The 18,166-nt window shown below is 44.3% G+C and overlaps 1 protein-coding gene across 1 annotated transcript; it reads left to right on the plus strand.

The window, feature by feature from the left end:
* The first annotated feature begins 300 nt into the window (after positions 1–300).
* Positions 301–18,139, plus strand: HYKK (hydroxylysine kinase). The gene is made up of 5 exons (XM_084781600.1): positions 301–449; positions 3,452–3,802; positions 5,573–5,712; positions 11,676–11,859; positions 16,614–18,139. The coding sequence occupies exons 2-5, from the start codon at positions 3,457–3,459 to the stop codon at positions 17,072–17,074; spliced, it is 1,131 nt and encodes a 376-aa protein (XP_084637726.1). The 5' UTR covers positions 301–449; positions 3,452–3,456; the 3' UTR covers positions 17,075–18,139.
* The last annotated feature ends 27 nt before the right edge of the window (positions 18,140–18,166 follow it).

The following is an 18,166-nucleotide window of genomic DNA, read 5'->3' on the forward strand; positions in this document are numbered from 1 at the left end:
ACCTCTTGCCGCGCTCTATGAAGACGGCCTCTAGGTTGCGTGCTAGCAGAAAGGGCGGGAAGACGTGAGGAAAGAAAGCCGAGAAGCGAGGGACTAAGCCGACCGGATCAAAACTGACCAGCGCTCAATAGCCCAAAACCTACTCAAGGCCCAATCAGAAGCAAGTGTTCTGACAACTGAGCAGAGATTGATAAAGTTGTACGGACTGTGGGAGGGTTGGGCCAGGGCTGTCTGTATTGTGCGCGGATTGGGCGGCGGGGATGTGGGAGGAGCCCATAGGAAGGCGGGGCTCCCATGGGCGGGGCTCGCAGCGGCGGGTCGGGCCCCGCCCCCTTCACTCGGGCTGCCCTGTTTGCTGAGCGAGAAGAGAGGGTCTTCCTCGGGACAACCGGTCGCGACGGGTGAGAAGAAGTGAAGGAGACAGAGTCGAGATCCCGGTCGCCCTGAAGGTACATAGCTGAGTCGGGGTGGCGGCGGGCTCCTGCGCTCCTCGGGCTCCTCAAACTCGCTGCGTGCTGACGGGGCAGGGCACTGTCCAGCCCCAGCAGGGTCTGAGAGCTCAGAGCGCGATTTCGAGGGTCCCACCCTCGGCGAGCCTGTAAGGCGCGGAGTGGAAGCTGTCCCAAAGGCTGTCCTGAAATAACTGACACAGGTCGGGAACCCGGCTGTGGGCCACCTCCCATCGTGTCCTTCGTTCCTCAGCAAGACCCACAGGAGCCCCCAAGTTGCTTCCAATCGCCCTTGGAAAACGACAGTGTAGAGTCCCTGCAGCCTGTGAGCTGTGAGTGGCGGCAACCATTGGCTCACGAAATAAGTGCAGGAATTGCGCGCTTCCCAACCTTGGAAGCTCAAAGCAGAAGGGTCGCTGAAGGCCGACGTGGAACAAGTGCTAAGGCAAAGTTCAGGAGAGAGTGAGAGGAAAGACTGGTTTCTGTAATTTTTTTCTTGTGTGCCTTGCACAAAGTGCAGAGTGTAAGGTCCATTTCCTCGACATTCCTCTTTCATGCAACAGAAGATTATGAAGTCTAGTGCTAACCTCCTGGTTAGAAGCCCTTTCTCTTTGAGGCTTTTGTTTGTTTTGTTTTGTTTTTTGCTTTTGCTTTGCGGGGACTGGAGCTAAATAATGTTTGCAAGAAGTAAACTATTGCCTCTGTAGGATTTGGATTCGCCTCTCCACACACAGAGCACATTTGGTTAAAATGGACATCTCTGATTTTTAAAAAAAGTTTTTTCTTTATGTGTGTTTACTTTCAGTAGCAGGTTTCGGGGTGTGTGTGTGTGTGTGTGTGTGTGTGTGTGTGTGTGTGTGTTTCAGAATGTGGAGTTCTTCGTGTACACAGCAAAAAAAAAAAAAAAAAAAAAAAAAAAAAAAGCAAATATAAGCTCAAAAGGGAACTTTAACAGCTTAGACATTGGCGCTAGAAGGACCTTTAGGGATGACTTCGCTGAACTCTTTTAGAGGCGGCGTGGCTAAAGTTTCAGATGCTGGTGGCCCCGCCATGCAGCTCAGCACCTGTTTAGTACCATGTGGCCGGACATGCCAACAATACCTTGCCCTACTTTAGCAAACAGGACTCTGCAAAGAGATGCTTAACAAGTCCTGTTTAAGGACATGGGAACATTTCCTGGAGATTGGCCTTTACTAATTGCCTTTAACAGTCTTCACCTTTAAGAACTGTTTATTTATTTATTTTGTATACAGTGCTCTGCCTACACCTGCAGGCCAGAAGAGGGCATTTGATCACATTATAGATGGTTGTGAGCCACCATGTGGTTGCTGGGAATTGAACTCAGGACCTCTGGAAGAACAGGCAGTGCTCCTAATTGCTGAGCCATCTTTCCAACCCCAGATTCTTTTTGAGACAACGCCTCCCACAGTAGCGGGGGTGGGGGTGGGGTGGGGTGGGGTGGGTGTTACATTATAACTAGTCTGGGCTGGCCTTCAACTAGCAGCAATCTTTCTGCCCCTGCCTCTGGATTGGTGGGACAACAGATGTGAGCCACACACCCAGCTCCCTATCAAATTCCTATCAGGTTCAGCATTTTTTTTTTAATACCCTTAAATACTTGCAGAGTGGAGAGGATTTCATCTTGAAGTTAATGCTTCAGGTCACACTACGTTCTGAACGCCGGCCTTATTTTATATGTGTCCAGAAGGAATGTTTTAAAATTCCTCATAAAGTCTTAAGGCCAAATGCAGTGTTAACAGAACGTGTTAGCATTCAGAAGTCTCAGGTGCAAATTTGTTTTGAAGGCCTGTTTAGTCTTTGTGACGCTGTGGATAGGGAACAAAACCTGAAGAGTTTAATTTGCTTCTGAGGGCAAATACTATGGTCAGGGCGTAAACATGAGATGTGTTTGTCAAGAACACAGCAACTTGGTTTGTCCGGCACTGGGTTCCCTTGGTAGAGGGCTCGCCTGGCATGCATGAGGCCCTGAGATTGATCCCTGGTGCCAAATAAGCCAAGCGTGGTGACACCTGTAATTCCAGCATTTGGGAGGTAGAGGCAGGATGATCAGAAATTCAAGGCTGTAGAATGGGGTTAAGGCCAGCCTAGGCTACATGAAGCCTTGTCTCAAAAAACAAACATAGAAAAATGCAACAACTTAGAGTTCAGGCATGCACTGCCAAGCCAGGCTTTGGTATGGTTGGTGTGGATCCAAACTCGTGTCCTCATGCTTGTGTACTGGCCACCTTCCCCAGGGAGCCGTCTTCCCAGCCCTCGGAGATGAGTTCTCAATGAAACTTAATATTAGTTTTGGGCTAATCTTAATGTCTTTGGACCTACATTTCCCTGTAAAGTTGGCAGACAAGGAGAAAGATTGCACTGGCTAATAACAAAATGCCCGTGCTTGTTTAAAGATAATTTGTGGCACAAGGATTTTTATTCACCTGGCAACGTAACTACTTCTGTTTTGTTTGTTTTATTCAAGACAAGGTCTTCCTACATTGCCTGACCAGTCTACGTCTTGTTAGGTAGAAGACGCTGGCCTTGAAAGAGTTCCAGCCTCTGCCTTCTGAGTTCGGGGAGTACAATGGCATGGGCCTTCCTGCCCTGACAGGACATTGACTTCTTTTTCTTGTAAAGATTACTTTAATTTTTAAATGTCTCTGTGTGGGTATGGTGCGTGTGTAACCGCAGGTGCCTACAGAGTCCAGGAAAGGGTGTCAGAGGTCCCTGGAACTGGAGTTACAGGTGACTGTAAGCCACCCAGTCTGAGTGCTGGGGACCAAAGTCAGTCTTCCGCCAGAGCAGCAAGTGCTCCTAACTGCAGGGCCACACCTCCAGAATACTTGCTTCTTGATCTCATTCACTAATTTGATTGTTTAAATTTTATAAATGAAAATCAAGAAACATAGACTCCATGTAAAGAAACAGTGGTCTGTCTTGAAAATAATCACTCAAATAAAAAACTGTCATAATATGTCTGGCTGTTATTTTTCCCCTAGGCATAATGTCAAGTGGAGGCAGTCAGCCATCACAGGCCTTTACCAAGCCCACTGTTACTGAGGTACAAGCCTCTGCACTGGTCGAATCAGTATTTGGGTTCAAAGTTTCCAAGATCCGGCCACTCCCCAGCTATGATGACCAAAACTTTCACGTTCGCATTTCGAGATCCAAAGACACTATAGATGACCCAGTTGACTATGTCCTCAAAATCAGCAACACGGAATCTAGTAAAATGCCAGACCTGATTGAAATGCAGAACCACATTATCATGTTTCTGAGAGCAGCCGGGTTCCCAACAGCCTCTGTGTGCCCAACTAAAGCGGACAACACAATCTCGCTCGTGTCCATTGGTAAGAGATTTCCTATACATTCATATTGCTGCATTTTGGCTATGGGAAAAAGCGCAGTGTCAAAAAAACAAGTTCATAATTCCAAGGGGAGCCAGGCGTGGTGGTGCACGCCTTTAATCCCAGCACTGGGGGGGTGGGGGGGTGGATCGCTGTGAGTTCAAGGCCAGCCTGGTCTACAAAGCGAGTCCAGGATGGCCAAGTCTACACAGGGAAACCCTGTCTAAAAAAAAAAAGAAAGAAAAGAAAAGGAAAGGAAAAAGAAAGAAAAAAAATTCCAAGTGGAGCTATAGTTTGGAAATGGCTTAGGTTGAGATCTAGTGTAAATTTTCTGTTTATAACTATCCTGATAAATAATAACCAAGGGACCCATGAAGATCAAGAGGGCATGTTCTATTCTTATGTAACATGAGCAGATTATATGTGTTGCTAGGAATCGAACCCAGACCCTTGCACATGCTAGGCAAGCACTCAGCGAAGTCATTTCTCCAGCCTCAGGGATGTATTCTTATTTACTAGACTGGTCGCATGTGCCGGTGCTGTGTTGTAGGGACAGAAAGAACGTGAAGCTAGCAACCAAACTTTTGTTGTTGTTGGTTTTTCGAGACAGGGTTTCTCTGTGTAACCTTGGCTGTCCTGGACTAACTTTGTAGACCAGGCTGGCCTTGAACTAACTGTGATGTGCCTGCCTCTGCCTCCAGAGTGCTGGGGTTAAAAGTATGTGCCGCCACCTGGCTTTTTTTTTGTTTTGTTTTGTTGTTTTGTTTTTTTGTTTTTTTGTTTTTCAAGACAGAGTTTTTCTGTGTAGCATTGGCTGTCCTGGACTCACTTTGTAGACCAGGCTGGCCTCGAACTCACGGTGATCTGCTTGCCTCCGCCTCCAGAGTGCTGGGATTACAGGTGTGCACCACGGTGCCCAGTGAGTGCAATCAAGCATTTTAAACCCTAGTTTGTCATTACTGTGTATTGAATGCAAGGCTGCAGGTCTCATCTCTGGGACTCAACCCTTTTCCCTTTAAAGACTTCTGAGATGAGCCGGCCTTGGTGGCGCACACCTGTAATCCCAGCACCAGGGAGGCAGAGGCAGGCGGATCACTGTGAGTTTGAGGCGTCCTGGTCTATAAAGTGAGTCCAGGACAACCAAGGCTACACAGAGAGACCCTGTCTCGAAAAACAAAAAACAAACAAAAACAAAAAAGACTTTTGAGATGTGCCCAACTTAGCAAGCAGTAGTTTAAGATCAATTTCTTGGAATTTTTTAAAGTGTGAGGTCTCCACTGTCTTTGTTCTTGTCTCTGGTTCACTTATTATATCTTACCTCGTATTGCTCCAAACAACCAAGACCTACTCCCGTCCCTGGGAGATGGCAGAGCTGTAGTACAAGTACAAGGCACACTCCACTATGCCCCAGAAAAGCCTGTGATTTGTGGCTCAAGTCCCCTGTTATGCCTTGTGTTCCTCACTGCAACTGGATATGAAAATGTCAGTTCTTAGACAATCATTTACCTCGTAAGTAATTGCCCCCTTGGAGCTAAGGCCTACATAGTTGGAGCTATGTTTGAGGTGTATAAATGGTTTGTCTTTCTGTTTGCTTTCACCCCCACATCCCTGAACAGAACATTGCAGAGTAGTTTTAGCAAGGTACATTTCCCCCTCTTACCTTGAAATTCCTTTTCTTTTCAGTACTAATTCCTTAAAAAAAAAAAAAAAAAAAAAAAGCTCCTCTTGTTTGTTCACGAGTGATTGACAGGCTGCGTCTTTCCTTCTATCTAGACAGTGGATCTGAAATCAAAAGCTACTTGGTGAGAATGCTCACTTTCCTCCCAGGAAGACCGATAGCCGAGGTCGCCGTCAGCCACCAGCAGCTGTATGAAATAGGAAGGCTAGCTGCCCGGCTGGACAAAACACTGGAGGTAAGATTCGGGATCTCGTCTTGTTTGTAAGGGGTTTTGTTGGTTTCTTTTTGTTTTTTATTTTTGTTTGTTTTGAGGCAGAGTTTCACTAGGTAACCCTGGAAGGTCTGGAACTCACTATGCACACCAGACTAATATCAGATTTACAGAGATCCTCCTGCCTCTGCCTTGAAAGTGCTGGGAGAAAAGGTGTGCGTTACCATGCCTGGCTAGCAATGAGATTCCTAAGAACAACATGCTTTGTTTATTCGTTTTCTCTTAGACAGGGTGTCATACAGTACAGGGTGGCTTCAGACTCACTGTGTGGTCAAAGCTTACCTTGAACATCTGGACTGTGCTGCCTCTACCTCCTCAGTGCTGAAATTATAGGCTTGTGCTACCATGTCGAGTCTATAGGGTACTGGGGACTGAGCTTTGTGCATGCTACATAAACACTGCCTCCCCAAAGGATTTACTCATTTGTTCATCCTTGATGTATAGCACTGTACATTTGACACATTGGAAGACCTAACTGGCACCTGGCAGAAGAATTCTAGGATGGTGAATTAGGAGGTATTGGAGGAAATTTGTTGCAAAAGGGATCCTACTCACTCAGACTTGCAAGGAAGCCCTGTTCAGAGGCACAGGCAGAGGCAGGCAGATGATCTCTGTGAGTTCAAGGCCAGCCTGGTCTCCAAAGTGAGTCCAGGACAACCAATGCTACATAGAGAAGCCCAGTCTTGAAAAGAAAAGAACAGAAAAGAAAGGGGAGGGGAGGGCATGTGCCATCATGCCTGGCTTTTCTTTGTTTTGTTTTTGTTTTTGTTTTTGTTTTTGTTTTTTTGTTGTTTTGTTTTGGTTTTGTTTTGGTTTTTCGAGACAGGGTTTCTCTGTGTAGCCTTGGCCATCCTGGACTCACTTTGTAGACCAGGCTGGCCTCGAACCCACAGCGATCCGCCTGCCTCTGCCTCCTGAGTGCTGGGATTAAAGGCGTGCGCCACCACACCCGGCCTTTTCTTTGTATTTTTAACAAATTTTTCTTAAGTAATGAGTCATTAAAGGGTTTTTTGTTTAACCAGGAAAGAAGTAAGCTATTCCTCCTCCTCCTCCTTCTCTTCTTCCCCTTCCTCCTTCCCCCTCCTCTTCCGCCCTCCTCCTTCCTCTTCCTCCTTCTCCCTCCTTCTCTTCCTCTTCCCCCTCCTCCTCCACCTCCTTTCTCCTCCTCTTCCTCTTCCTCCTCTTCCTCCTCCTCTTTTTCTCCTTCTCCTTCTCCTTCTCCTTCTCCTTCTCCTTCTTCTTCTTCTTCCTGGGAATTGAACTCAGGACCTCTGGAAAAGCAGACAGTGCTCTTAATCACTGAGCTGTCTCTCCATCCTGCAGTGAAGACCCTGGCCACCAAGCTTGAAACCCACATGGTAGAAGGAAAAAATTGGCTCCCATAAGTTTTCCTCTGACTGCCACATTTATGCCATGGCACACATACACGCACACACAAATAAAATGTTTATGTGTGTATGTGTGAGTATGTAACATATACATCCAATCACATGTGTACTCACGCATACACACGTAAATAAATAGAAGAAAAGAAAACTAAAATTAAGACCAACTGAGGAAGATACCCAGTGTTGACCTCTGGCCTCGAGGTGTACACATGCTCACATGAACATGTACATGTACACACACACACACACACACTATCCACTTAGAATATAAATAGACTTTTAGTTTGAGTAGTTATTTTATTTTTATTTCTTTATGGCAGAGTCTCTCTGAAAAAGATTCATTTATTTATGTGTGTGAGTGTTTTGCCTGTGTCTATGTAAGTGCACTGTGTGTGCCAGGTACCCAAGGAGGCCAGAAGAGGGTGCTAGATCCCCAGAACTAGAGTCGTGGATGGTTGTGAGGGGATGTGAATGCTAAGGACGGAATCCCAGTCTTCTGCAAGAGCATCAAGTGCTCTTAGACACAGAGCCATCTCTCCAGACCCTGCAGGGTCTTGCTATGTAGCCCTGACTGATCTGGAACTCTCTGTGTAGACTGGGTCGGCCTTAAACTTCTGGCAGTCCTTCTGTCTCTGTCTCCTGAATGCTGGGATTACATGTGTAGGCCATCATACCTGGCTTAAGTGTATTTTTAAGAGATTTTTTCATATGTTAATTTTATTAAGAAAAACCTTTTTGGTGATTATAATGTTCTGTATTATATTTATATTGTCTCTATAATATCCTCAAGATATCTTCCAAATATGGCTGGAGAGATGGCTCAGTGGTTAAGGGCACTGACTGCTCTTCCAGGGGTCCTGAGTTCAATTCCCAGCAACCACATGGTGACTCACAACCATCTATAATGTAATCTGATGCCTTCTTCTGACCTGCAGGTATGCATGCAGGCAGAGCACTGTATACATAATAATAAAAAACTTTAAAAAAAAAGATATCTTCCAAATATGCTTTTTTGTTTTGTTTTTTTGTTTTTTGAGACAGGGTTTCTCTGGCTGTCCTGGACTCACTTTGTAGACCAGGCTGGCCTCAAACTCACAGCAATCTGCCTGCCTTTGCCTCCTGAGTGCTGGGATTAAAAGTGTGTGCCACCATGCCTGGCTCCAAATATGCTGTTTAAGTAAGTGTCTCTTACATCTTTCTCCTTTACCATTTTAAAAATAAATGTATTGTGATATATTTAGGTATAGAACGTAAGATACATATACAGTGAAACAACTGCTGTAGTGGAACATACTGTTGCCTCTTCCCTCTTCCAGTGACACTCAGCTAACTCTCCTATTCATTCCCTCTCTGCCATGTGCTCACTTAGCCATGATGCTGACTAAAGACACTTAACAACCTTGGTATTCATGTTGTTAGATCATTAAACTTGTTAGTCTTAAATATTTACTACTTTGCTATTCTCATCTCTTTTCAGAGACTGTAAATGTTTTGCCTTTTACTAAATATTTGCTACAGTGTAATGTGTGTGTTTGGAGACAGGGTTTCTCTGTGTAGCCTTGGCTGTCCTGGACTCACTTTGTAGACCAGGCTGGCCTCGAACTCACAGCGATCTGCCTGCCTCTGCCTCCCTAGTGCTAGGATTAAAGGTGTGCACCACCACTGCCCGGCCTTTTTTTTTTTTTCCTTTCTTAGATTTATTTATTTCTTATGTACACAGTGCTCTGTCTGCCAGAAGAGGGCATTAGATCACATTATAGATGGTTGTTAGCCACCATGTGGTTGCTAGGAATTGAACTCAGGACCTCTGGAAGAGCAGACAATGCTCTTAACCTCTGAGCCATCTCTCTAGTCACCCCCCCCCCTTTTTTTTTTAAACATGACTATTTTGGCTAATTACAAGGAACAAATTACATGAAACAGATAGCTTCATGAGTTTGTATTTTCATTTCCCTTAGATATATGCCCCCAAAAGGCTGAACTTAAGGGTCACATAGTAATCTTGGTTTTAATTTTTTTAATAACTTTCCGTGCTGTGTTCTATAGTGGCTGTGCACTCTTGTCTGCAGTATACACAGATTCTCTTTCTCCATACCTTCCAACACGAGTCATCACTCATATTTCCAGAAGCATTGGTCTTTACAGGTGTGAAGTGATAGCTCATGGTGCATCCAGTCTTTATTTCCCTGAAGGTGGTTGAGGTGTGACCGCCCTGTGTACCCATTGGACATTCTTGTGTTGTCTTTGGGAAAATGCTGCTTTCAGTCTTTTGCTCACTTTCTTTTTTTAGTGGAGGGGGTGGGGTGAGTTTCAAGACAGGATTTCTCTGTGTAATAGCCCCGGCTGTCCTGGAACTCTCTTTGCAGACCAGGATGGCCTCAAACTCATAGAGATCCACCTGCCTCTACCTCCCAAGTGCCAGGATTAAAGGTGTGCACCACCACCACCTGGCTTTTCTATGTCTTTTTCACAAACTATCAATTGAGATTAAAATTGTTGAATTTGTGTGTGTATGTGTGTGTGTGTTCATGTAAGTATATGTTGTGTGGGTGCGCATGCATATCAAGGCCAGAGGTTGACACCAGTGTCTTCCTTGATTGCTGTCCTTTATTCATTCATTCATTCATTCATTCATTCATTCTGTGTGTTTTCATATGTGTGTCCATGCATGCCACAGTGCATGTATAGCAGTCTGAGGCAAGGACACTTAACAGGAGTCAGTTCTTTTCCTTCTACAGTATTGGTTCTGGGCATCAAACTCAAGTCATCAGGCTTGGCAAATGCCTTTTCGTGGTAAGCCAGCTCGCTAGCCTTACCCTTTGAGAAAGGTCTCTCACTAAGCCTGAAACTTTCCAGTTGGCTCCAATGACTGGCCAGCAAGCCCCAGGGGATCCTCCTAGGCCCACCTCCTCAGTGTTGGGGTTAGAGGCCTGAGCAGTCATCACTGCACTGAGCCATTTCCCCAGCCCCAGTGCTGTTGAATTTTCTGTGCAGCAGCTTTTACTTTGATATAATCCCATCTTTATTTTTGCTTTGGATATAATTGGCAAGAAATCATTGACAAAGCCATTGCCAAGAAGTTTTATGATTTCAGATCATGGCATTTGGTTGGGTCTTCTGTCTATTTTGGGGTTGGTTTTTGTATGTGGTGTAACATACATGCCTTGTATCATTGTTTTTCATGTTGAAATCCAATTTTCCCAGAACTATATTAAAGAACCTTATCCTTTCCCATGTTATCTTCTGAATACTACTTGGTAATGTGTTTTTAAGGTTATTTATGGATTCTCTGCACTGCTCCACTAATTCTTTTGTCTGCTTTTATACTATTTATGTTATTTTTTTTTCTTTTGTTTGTTTTCTGATGAACCCAAGGCAAGCTTCGTGCTTAGCACATGATTTGCCACTGATGTATACCTTCAGCACTCATACTGTTTTATTATAACTTTGTACTATAATCTTAAATCTGATTAAATTCTTCCCACTTTGCTTTTCTTCTCAGAATCACTGTTTGGAGTCTTCCATGGTTTTATGGCAATCTTAAGGGTTTGTTTGTTTGTTTGTTTGTTTGTTTGTTTTTTCCTTTCCTATTTTTGCAAAGAATGCTGTTGGGATTTTGACAGGGCTTTTGTCAGTTCCGCTGTCGCTGCTGTCTCCTTCCAGAACGTCTGTGGGCTCATGCTCACTCTCTCCTGTGAGCTCCCCCACTGCCTCTCCCTGAAGCTCCAGCTCTTTTTTCCCTGCTTGAGGCGGCGACTGCAGTTCCACACGATGGGTGTTTTCCTGTTCAAGCCCACCTGCTGCGTGCTGGGCGGCCTTTGTAAGTTGTCCTGTGGGGAACACAGAGATCTGCGGGACACAGAGAACCGCTCTCCTCTGGGTACCGCGGTGCCTTCTGGCACACTCTGTGCCCACCGCTCATGCCCTCGCTGAGCCTCCACCACGCTGTGGCAGGCAGAGCCCCTTCACCTTCCTGTAAGTACTAAGAGCTGCCGTGTCAGTGATACCACAAAGGTGTGCTGTTTCAGCTCCGTCCCTGTGGGAGAGACTGGGACTATCTGCTAAGGATATAGTTGGTCTACCGAAAACTCCAGCAGCTTCCAGGCCCAGGGGTGCCAGGATAGACAGGAGCCTCCACACCAAAGGGAGCAGAACTGAAACGTCCGAAGTTGTGCGATCAAATAATACTAGAGTTTGGCTGTAGCTTGACTGCAGCATTTCAGGTCGGGGTGCAAGGAGCCAAAAGAAATAAAGGCCAGAGAGGTCAGGCTGAACAGGTACAATGTTCACATCTTCGAATATTCAGACAAACTTTGGGCTGAAGACATAACTTAGAGATAGAGTGCCTATCTAGCACGGGGAAGACCCTGGCTTCAATCCCCAGCACCACTGAACAAGCAAACCAAAGAGAGTGCTGGGATTATAGGCATATGCTGTCATTCGCGTCTAGTTTTATCACAGGGATCAAACACAGGGCATGCCAAGCAAGCACTGCACCGCCTAAGCCACATCCTTCCCTGTTTCTTGTATTTCACTTAGGAATTCCATCACCCAAAGTTAAATCTTCTTCGCCGAGAGAACTTCATCTGGAATCTGAAAAACGTTCCTCTTCTAGAGAAATACATGGGCGCCCTGAGCCAGAGTCGAAACCGGGAGATTATTGAACAGGTGATCCAGCTGTTCAAAGAAGAAGTAATGACCAAATTAAGTCATTTCCGAGAATGTGAGTATTTTCCCAATCAAAGTGTGTATTTTTCTAAACCTTTAAATTGGCATACTTCACATTGTCAAGAAAATATGGAGGTACAGCTTAGATTTTTGACATTATGTCTTCATTTCTTCCTATTACTTTTACAAAAATAATGTCTTTATTACTTTTTTGTTTGTTTGTTTTTGAGACAGGGTTTCTCTGTGTAGCCTTGGCTATCCTGGACTCACTTTGTAGACCAGGCTGGCCTCAAACTCACAAGCTTTCCTCTGCCTCCCAAGTGCTGGGATTACAGGCGTGCACCACCTGCCCAGCTGTGTTTACTACTCTTAGGTTTTCTATATTTGAAGTTTGCTTTTGTTGCTCTTTGGACTGCGTAGACCAGGCTGGTCTTGAATCACAGAAACCCTCCTTCATCAATCTCCTTATGTTCAACTTGACCAAATAACGCCAGCTTCCAAAAGAGGTCGTATGAGTTCGCATTACTGTTACCCAGGACAGACGTTCTACTGTGCTACCATCCTGACTTTATAATGCTTACAGTTTTCTTTTCTTTTTAAAAAGTATTTAGCTTTTTTTTTTTTTTTTTTTTTTGGTTTTTCGAGACAGGGTTTCTCTGTGTAGCCTTGGCCATCCTGCACTCACTTTGTAGTCCAGGCTGGCCTCGAACTCACAGTGATCCACCTGCCTCTGCCTCCCGAGTGCTGGGATTAAAGGCGTGCGCCACCACGCCCGGCATAAAAATTATTTAACTTTTTCTTGCTTCTTTGTGAATTTCACATCATGCGCCCAATCCCACTCATCTCCCCGTCTCCTTCTGTCCACCCTCCGCCCTTGCAACCTCCCCAAGAAAAGAAAAAAAATATCATTGTAGAAGCTGTAGTGTGTCACAGTGTGTCCCGCACACAGTGTCTTATAAAAACAAAACATAACAATAATCTTTTTTGTATTTTAAAACAGTGCTTCTCTGTGTAGCTCTGGCCTTTCTGGAACTTGCTTTGTAGACCAGGCTGGCCTCACACTCACAAAGATCCACCTGCTTCTGACTCCCAAGTACTGGGATTAAAGGGCTGCTCTACCACTCCCCAGCTCAGTTACTTTTCTTATATAGCTAGTGGACTGGGCTCTCCCTCACCGACATCCATCATCAATCAAGATAATTTCTCATGGATGTGGCTGTAGAAAAACAAGAATCTTTACTAATTTTTTCCTTTGTATTTCCATATCAATTTTAGGATCAGCAAGTCATATGTTTAAAAAAGTCTCTTGGTACTTTGGATTTTGATCAGATTGTAGATAAGTTTGAAGAAAATGGTTATTACAGATATTTATATTTCTAAAACTATATTAATCCATGACCAAAGTCAGTGTTTCTACTTGCATATACCCATAGAAGATCTTTTTGTTTTGTTTTGTTTTTTCAAGACAGGGTTTCTCTGTGTAGCCTTGGCTGTCCTGGACTCACTTTGTAGACCAGGCTGGCCTCGAACTCATGGAGATCCGCCTGACTCTGCCTCCCAAGTGCTGGGATTAAAGGCGTGCGCCACCACTGCTGGGCCCATAAAATATCTTTATTCCTACGACATAGACAAACAAAATTAAACATCCAGACATTGAGTTTTACATGTCTCTAAAGAAGTATTACACATTAAACATTTTTAAATTGAATTATGTATTTGGGGATGCAGATGCTATAGCACATGTGTGTAAGTCAGAGGACAACGTAAAGGGGTTTGTTCTTTCCTTCTGCTTTGTGGGTCCCTGGATTGAACTCAGCGGCTTTACCCACTGGGTCATCTCGCTGGCCTCCTGTGTATGGTTGAGAGTGCTAGAGATCAGCTCCAGGGCTTTGTGCCTGCTGGGCAAGTACTCACTCTCCCACTCAGCTCTGTCTCAAGCCTATGCTACTGAACTCTTTTTGTTTTAGAAGGGTTTTGTTATTGTTGGTTTGGTTTGGTTTGGTTTGGTTTGGTTTGGTTTGGTTTTTCAAGACAGGGTTTCTCTGTGTGGCCTTGGCTGTCCTGGACTCACTTTGCAGACCAGGCTGGCCTTGAACTCACAGAGATCCATCTGCCTCTGCCTCCCGAGTGCTGGGATCAAAGGCGTGCGCCACCACATCCAGCTTATAAAGTCTTAAGACAAACAGTACCTTTCACAAACAAATAAACTTTAAATTTGAATATCAGGAAACAAAGAACCGTGCATGGGAATGAACACCCTTTCTAGCTCTTTGTGAACTCTGGCTGGCTAGTTCAACTCTGCTGTTCTTGCTCAGACTTTCCTCCAAGATGACAGATTTAATCTGGTTTCTCTCTCAGCCTCTGATTGAGTTGCTGTGCTGGGTCTCAAACTAACTCTAGCAAAATCTGTTCTGATTTTCTGGCTCCTTCTCATTCTCTGGCTTCACAGGTCTTCCCCTGTAAAACTGCCCCAGTAAAACTTCCTTTTCTTCTCTCTGCCTGTCTCACCCTTTCTAGCTCTTTCTGAACTCTGGCTGGCTGCTTCAACTCAGCTGTTCTAGCTCAAACTCCTCTCCTGCCTCTGTAAAACTGTCCTGATAAAACTGCCCCCCATATCTCTCTCTCTCTCTCTCTCTCTCTCTCTCTCTCTCTCTCTCTCTCTCTCTCTCTCTCTCCTGTCTGCACTGCTCCCTTTTAAATCACCTCTCCCTCATCTCTGTTCTCGTGAAAGTTGGGTATATCCTATTCTGTCAAATCTTTTTTCTGACTTGTCACTTTTTCTGTCCCTCAATTAGACTCACTTTCAAACATGGGTGTTTCTTTCTATAAACTAACTCTACCTTCATTGTTTGGGATTAAAGATGTGAACTTAGGGTGTGTCTGTATTCCAGCCAGAGTAGCCAAATTGCCAGATTAAAATCCCTCTGCAGTCAATTCTGTTGCTTTTGAACTAGAAAACATTGGAGTCAGTTTTTGTTTGGCTCTTTTTCTGTCCAAGCAGGGAGGCAGTATTAGATTATCCCTCCTGCTTTCTTTCTTTTTTTAAATATTTATCTGTTATATATGCAGCACTCTGCCTGCATGTACACCTGCACACAGGAAGAGGGCATTAGATCACATTAGATGGTTGTAAGCCACCATGTGGTTGCTGGGAATTGAACTCAGGACCTCTGGAAGAGCAGCCAGTGCTCTCAACCTCTGAGCCATCTCTCCAGCCCTCCTGCTTTGTTTCTTATTGTTTTTGTTTGTTTTATACTGCTACTGTTATGGGATCTCAATTATTGCTGCAGCCTCTTTTCCTCAGCTACCATCCAAAGCACTTTTTTTTTTCTTTTGTAAAACAGCTGAACATGGTGGTGCACACTTCTAATACACATGGGAACTGAGCAGAAGAAATATTACCATGAAATACAGGCTCGTGTGGCTACAGAGTCAGACCTGGTCTTTAAAAAAAAAAATGTGTGTGTGTGTGTGTGTGTGTGTGTGTGTGTGTGTGTGAGAAAAAGACACATTCCTGCTGGGCAGGGTGGCCCATGCTTTTAATCCCAGCACTTGGGAGGCAGAGGCAGGAGGATCTCTCTGAGTTTGAGGCCAGCCTGGTCCGCAAAGTGATTCTAGGACAGCCAGGGCTACACAGAGAAACCCTGTCTGGAACAAAATGAAACAATAACAACAAAAGACACATTCCAAATCACCTGGTTGTTATAAGGTGTGTTACTCTCAGTGGTTTGTTGCTTGTGAACAAACAAATAGTGCCTTAATTCTAGACTATAGCTTAAATCAGTGTTTTTCAAATTGCCCATGATAAAGACAGGTTTGATGTTTTCTTTTCTCCCAGCCTATTACAATTTGATGTATGGTTCTACTGTGCATGTCTGGGCCATAGCTTATACCACATGTAGCTAATTACACTAGTCATCACTCCAAGTTCACTGTATTCTGGCCACAGGCAAGGCCATGGATCATGCTCTTGGGTGTCAAATTCTACATTTCCTAAACACTCTCAGTTTCTGGTTTGTTTATTATTATTATTATTAGTAGTAGTAGTAGTGGTGGTGGTGGTGGTGGTGGTGTTCTTTCTCTCTCTCCCTCCCCCCGCTTCCCCATCTCTCTCATCTCTCCCATCTCTCCAGCCCTGGCTGGCCTGGAACTCTCTATTTAGACCAGGCTGCAGAGAAATGTCTGCCTCTGCCTCCTGAATCTGGGATTAAAGGTGTGCATCATCACACCAAGCTTATCAGAGCTTTTAAAGCCTTGATATAAATAAAGGTGCATATGGCCCATGTGAGCCTCTACGTCCTATAATGACGTGAATGTGATTTGGCTCCTTTCAAACATTTCCAGCTTTGAGCACTTCTCCATTAGGGTGTTTGCAAGTGCTCCAGTTTCCACCTTGACCTCTCCACTGGTGAGGAGCAAGAGCAAAGGAGCCGAAGCTCTGCCTGTGTCCTTTGCAGGGAAAATGGCTTTATTTTAAGAAATTGGAGCTTGTGCCTTTATCTCTGCTTGTTCATCAAATTATTTAGATGGCTTTGCTTTAAAAAGAAAGGTAGGTGGCAGCAGAGGCTTCGCACACCTTTAATCCCAGCACTGGGGGAGGCAGAGGCAGGTGCATCACAGTGAGTTCGAGGCCAGCCTGGTCTACAAAGCAAGTCCAGGACAGCCAAGGCTACACAGAGAAATCCTGTCTAAAAAAAAAAAAAAAAAAAAAAAAAGAAAGAAAGAAAGAAAAGAGAAAAAAGAAAGAAAGGTAGAAAGAGAAGAAATTGGCATTTCAAATGACTTTCTACATGATTTTTCTAATTTCAGGTATTAACCATGGTGATCTCAATGACCATAACATTTTAGTAGACCTCAGCAAGTCAGCCTCTGGAGATGCTGTCTATCACGTCTCGGGGATTTTAGACTTTGGTGACATGAGCTACGGCTACTATGTTTTTGAAGCCGCGATCACCATCATGTACATGATGATTGAAAGCACAAATCCTATACAAGTAGGGGGGCACGTCCTCGCGGGCTTTGAGAGTGTGATCCCTTTGACCCCAGAAGAGAGGAGTGCTTTGTTTTTACTTGTGTGCAGTCGTTTCAGTCAGTCTCTTGTCATGGCCGAGTATTCCTGCCAGCTGTACCCGGAGAACAAAGAGTACCTCATGATTACAGCCAAAACGGGATGGAAGCATTTACAGCAGCTGTTTTACATGGGCCGGAAAGCCGTAGAAGAAATCTGGTTTGAAACTGCCAAATCCTATGAATCTGGGATCGCCATGTGACCAGCACTTAGGGAGGCAGAGGCAGGTGGATCACTGTGAGTTCGAGGCCAGCCTGGTCTACAAAGTGAGTCCAGGACAGCCAGGGCTGTTACACAGAGAAACACTGTCTCAAAAAACAAAAAAAAAAAAAAAAAAAAAAAAAAAAGCTCCCCAAAAACCTCAGATCAAATTTATGAAGGATTTTAGTGCACAGTTAAAACTGAAATGGTAAAATGGATCTGTTCTAAATATGAAGAGGCAAAGAAAAATCTGGTTTTTACAGCAGCCTTAGGACCATCTTTTACACTTAAGAAAGTGCTACCTGAAGAGCACTTGCCTAGTGTGGAAGGCCTGGGCTCAACCTCATCACTACAGAAAAGAACGACACATGCACAAGTAAGCATGTCTTTGCACAGGTCTTGCTAGCCTTTTGTAAGAAACATACATGATAACATATGGTTTGTAATCAGTTTCTGAAGGTCTAGTCCAGTCCCTAAACCAATGACTTTTAAACTTTGCAAAGAATACATATGTATAGCTATGTTCACACTTTGTTTTGTTTTGTTTTTGTTTTTTCGAGACAGGGTTTCTCTGTGTAGCCTTGGCTGTCCTGGACTCACTTTGTAGACCAGGCTGACCTCAAACTCACAGTGATCCGCCTGCCCTCTGCCTCCCAAGTGCTGGGATTAAAGGCGTGCGCCACCACTGCCCAACTCTTATACTTTTTTTTTGCCTCTCCTTTCTTCTTCCTATACACACACACACACACACACAGAGAGAGAGAGAGAGAGAGAGAGAGAGAGAGAGAGAGAGAGAGAGAGCACAAATTCATATATGAAACTTAGGATTTTCACACTTAAGGTTTTTATTTAATTTGGTTTATCAGGAAACTAGGGAGCAGAAAAATGGGCTATAACTTGGGTTTCACTCACTACAGATAAGTGTTCATCACGTTACACAATGGAACCCTGCATGTTTCCTTCAATTGTTCTTACTAACAGTGATTCTCTTCACTAAATTCTTAATGCAAATATTGCTTATTTTTGTTATGATATCAAATATATACTGAATTGTATGGATATTTTACTATTTGGTCTTTTTTTTCTCTCTCTC

The sequence above is a fragment of the Acomys minous genome, assembly GCF_964271855.1.
Source record: "Acomys minous genome assembly, chromosome: 5".
In the NCBI taxonomy this organism is placed as follows: Eukaryota; Metazoa; Chordata; class Mammalia; order Rodentia; family Muridae; genus Acomys; species Acomys minous.

What these genes read in the sequence shown, in the direction of transcription:
- HYKK (XM_084781600.1), top strand. Translation starts at nt 3,457, where the DNA reads ATGTCAAGTGGAGGCAGTCAGCCATCACAGGCCTTTACCAAGCCCACT. An exon ending in GGCTGGACAAAACACTGGAG is followed by an intron (nt 5,713 to 11,675) that starts GTAAGATTCGGG and finishes TATTTCACTTAG; the next exon opens with GAATTCCATCACCCAAAGTT. An exon ending in ATTAAGTCATTTCCGAGAAT is followed by an intron (nt 11,860 to 16,613) that starts GTGAGTATTTTC and finishes TTCTAATTTCAG; the next exon opens with GTATTAACCATGGTGATCTC.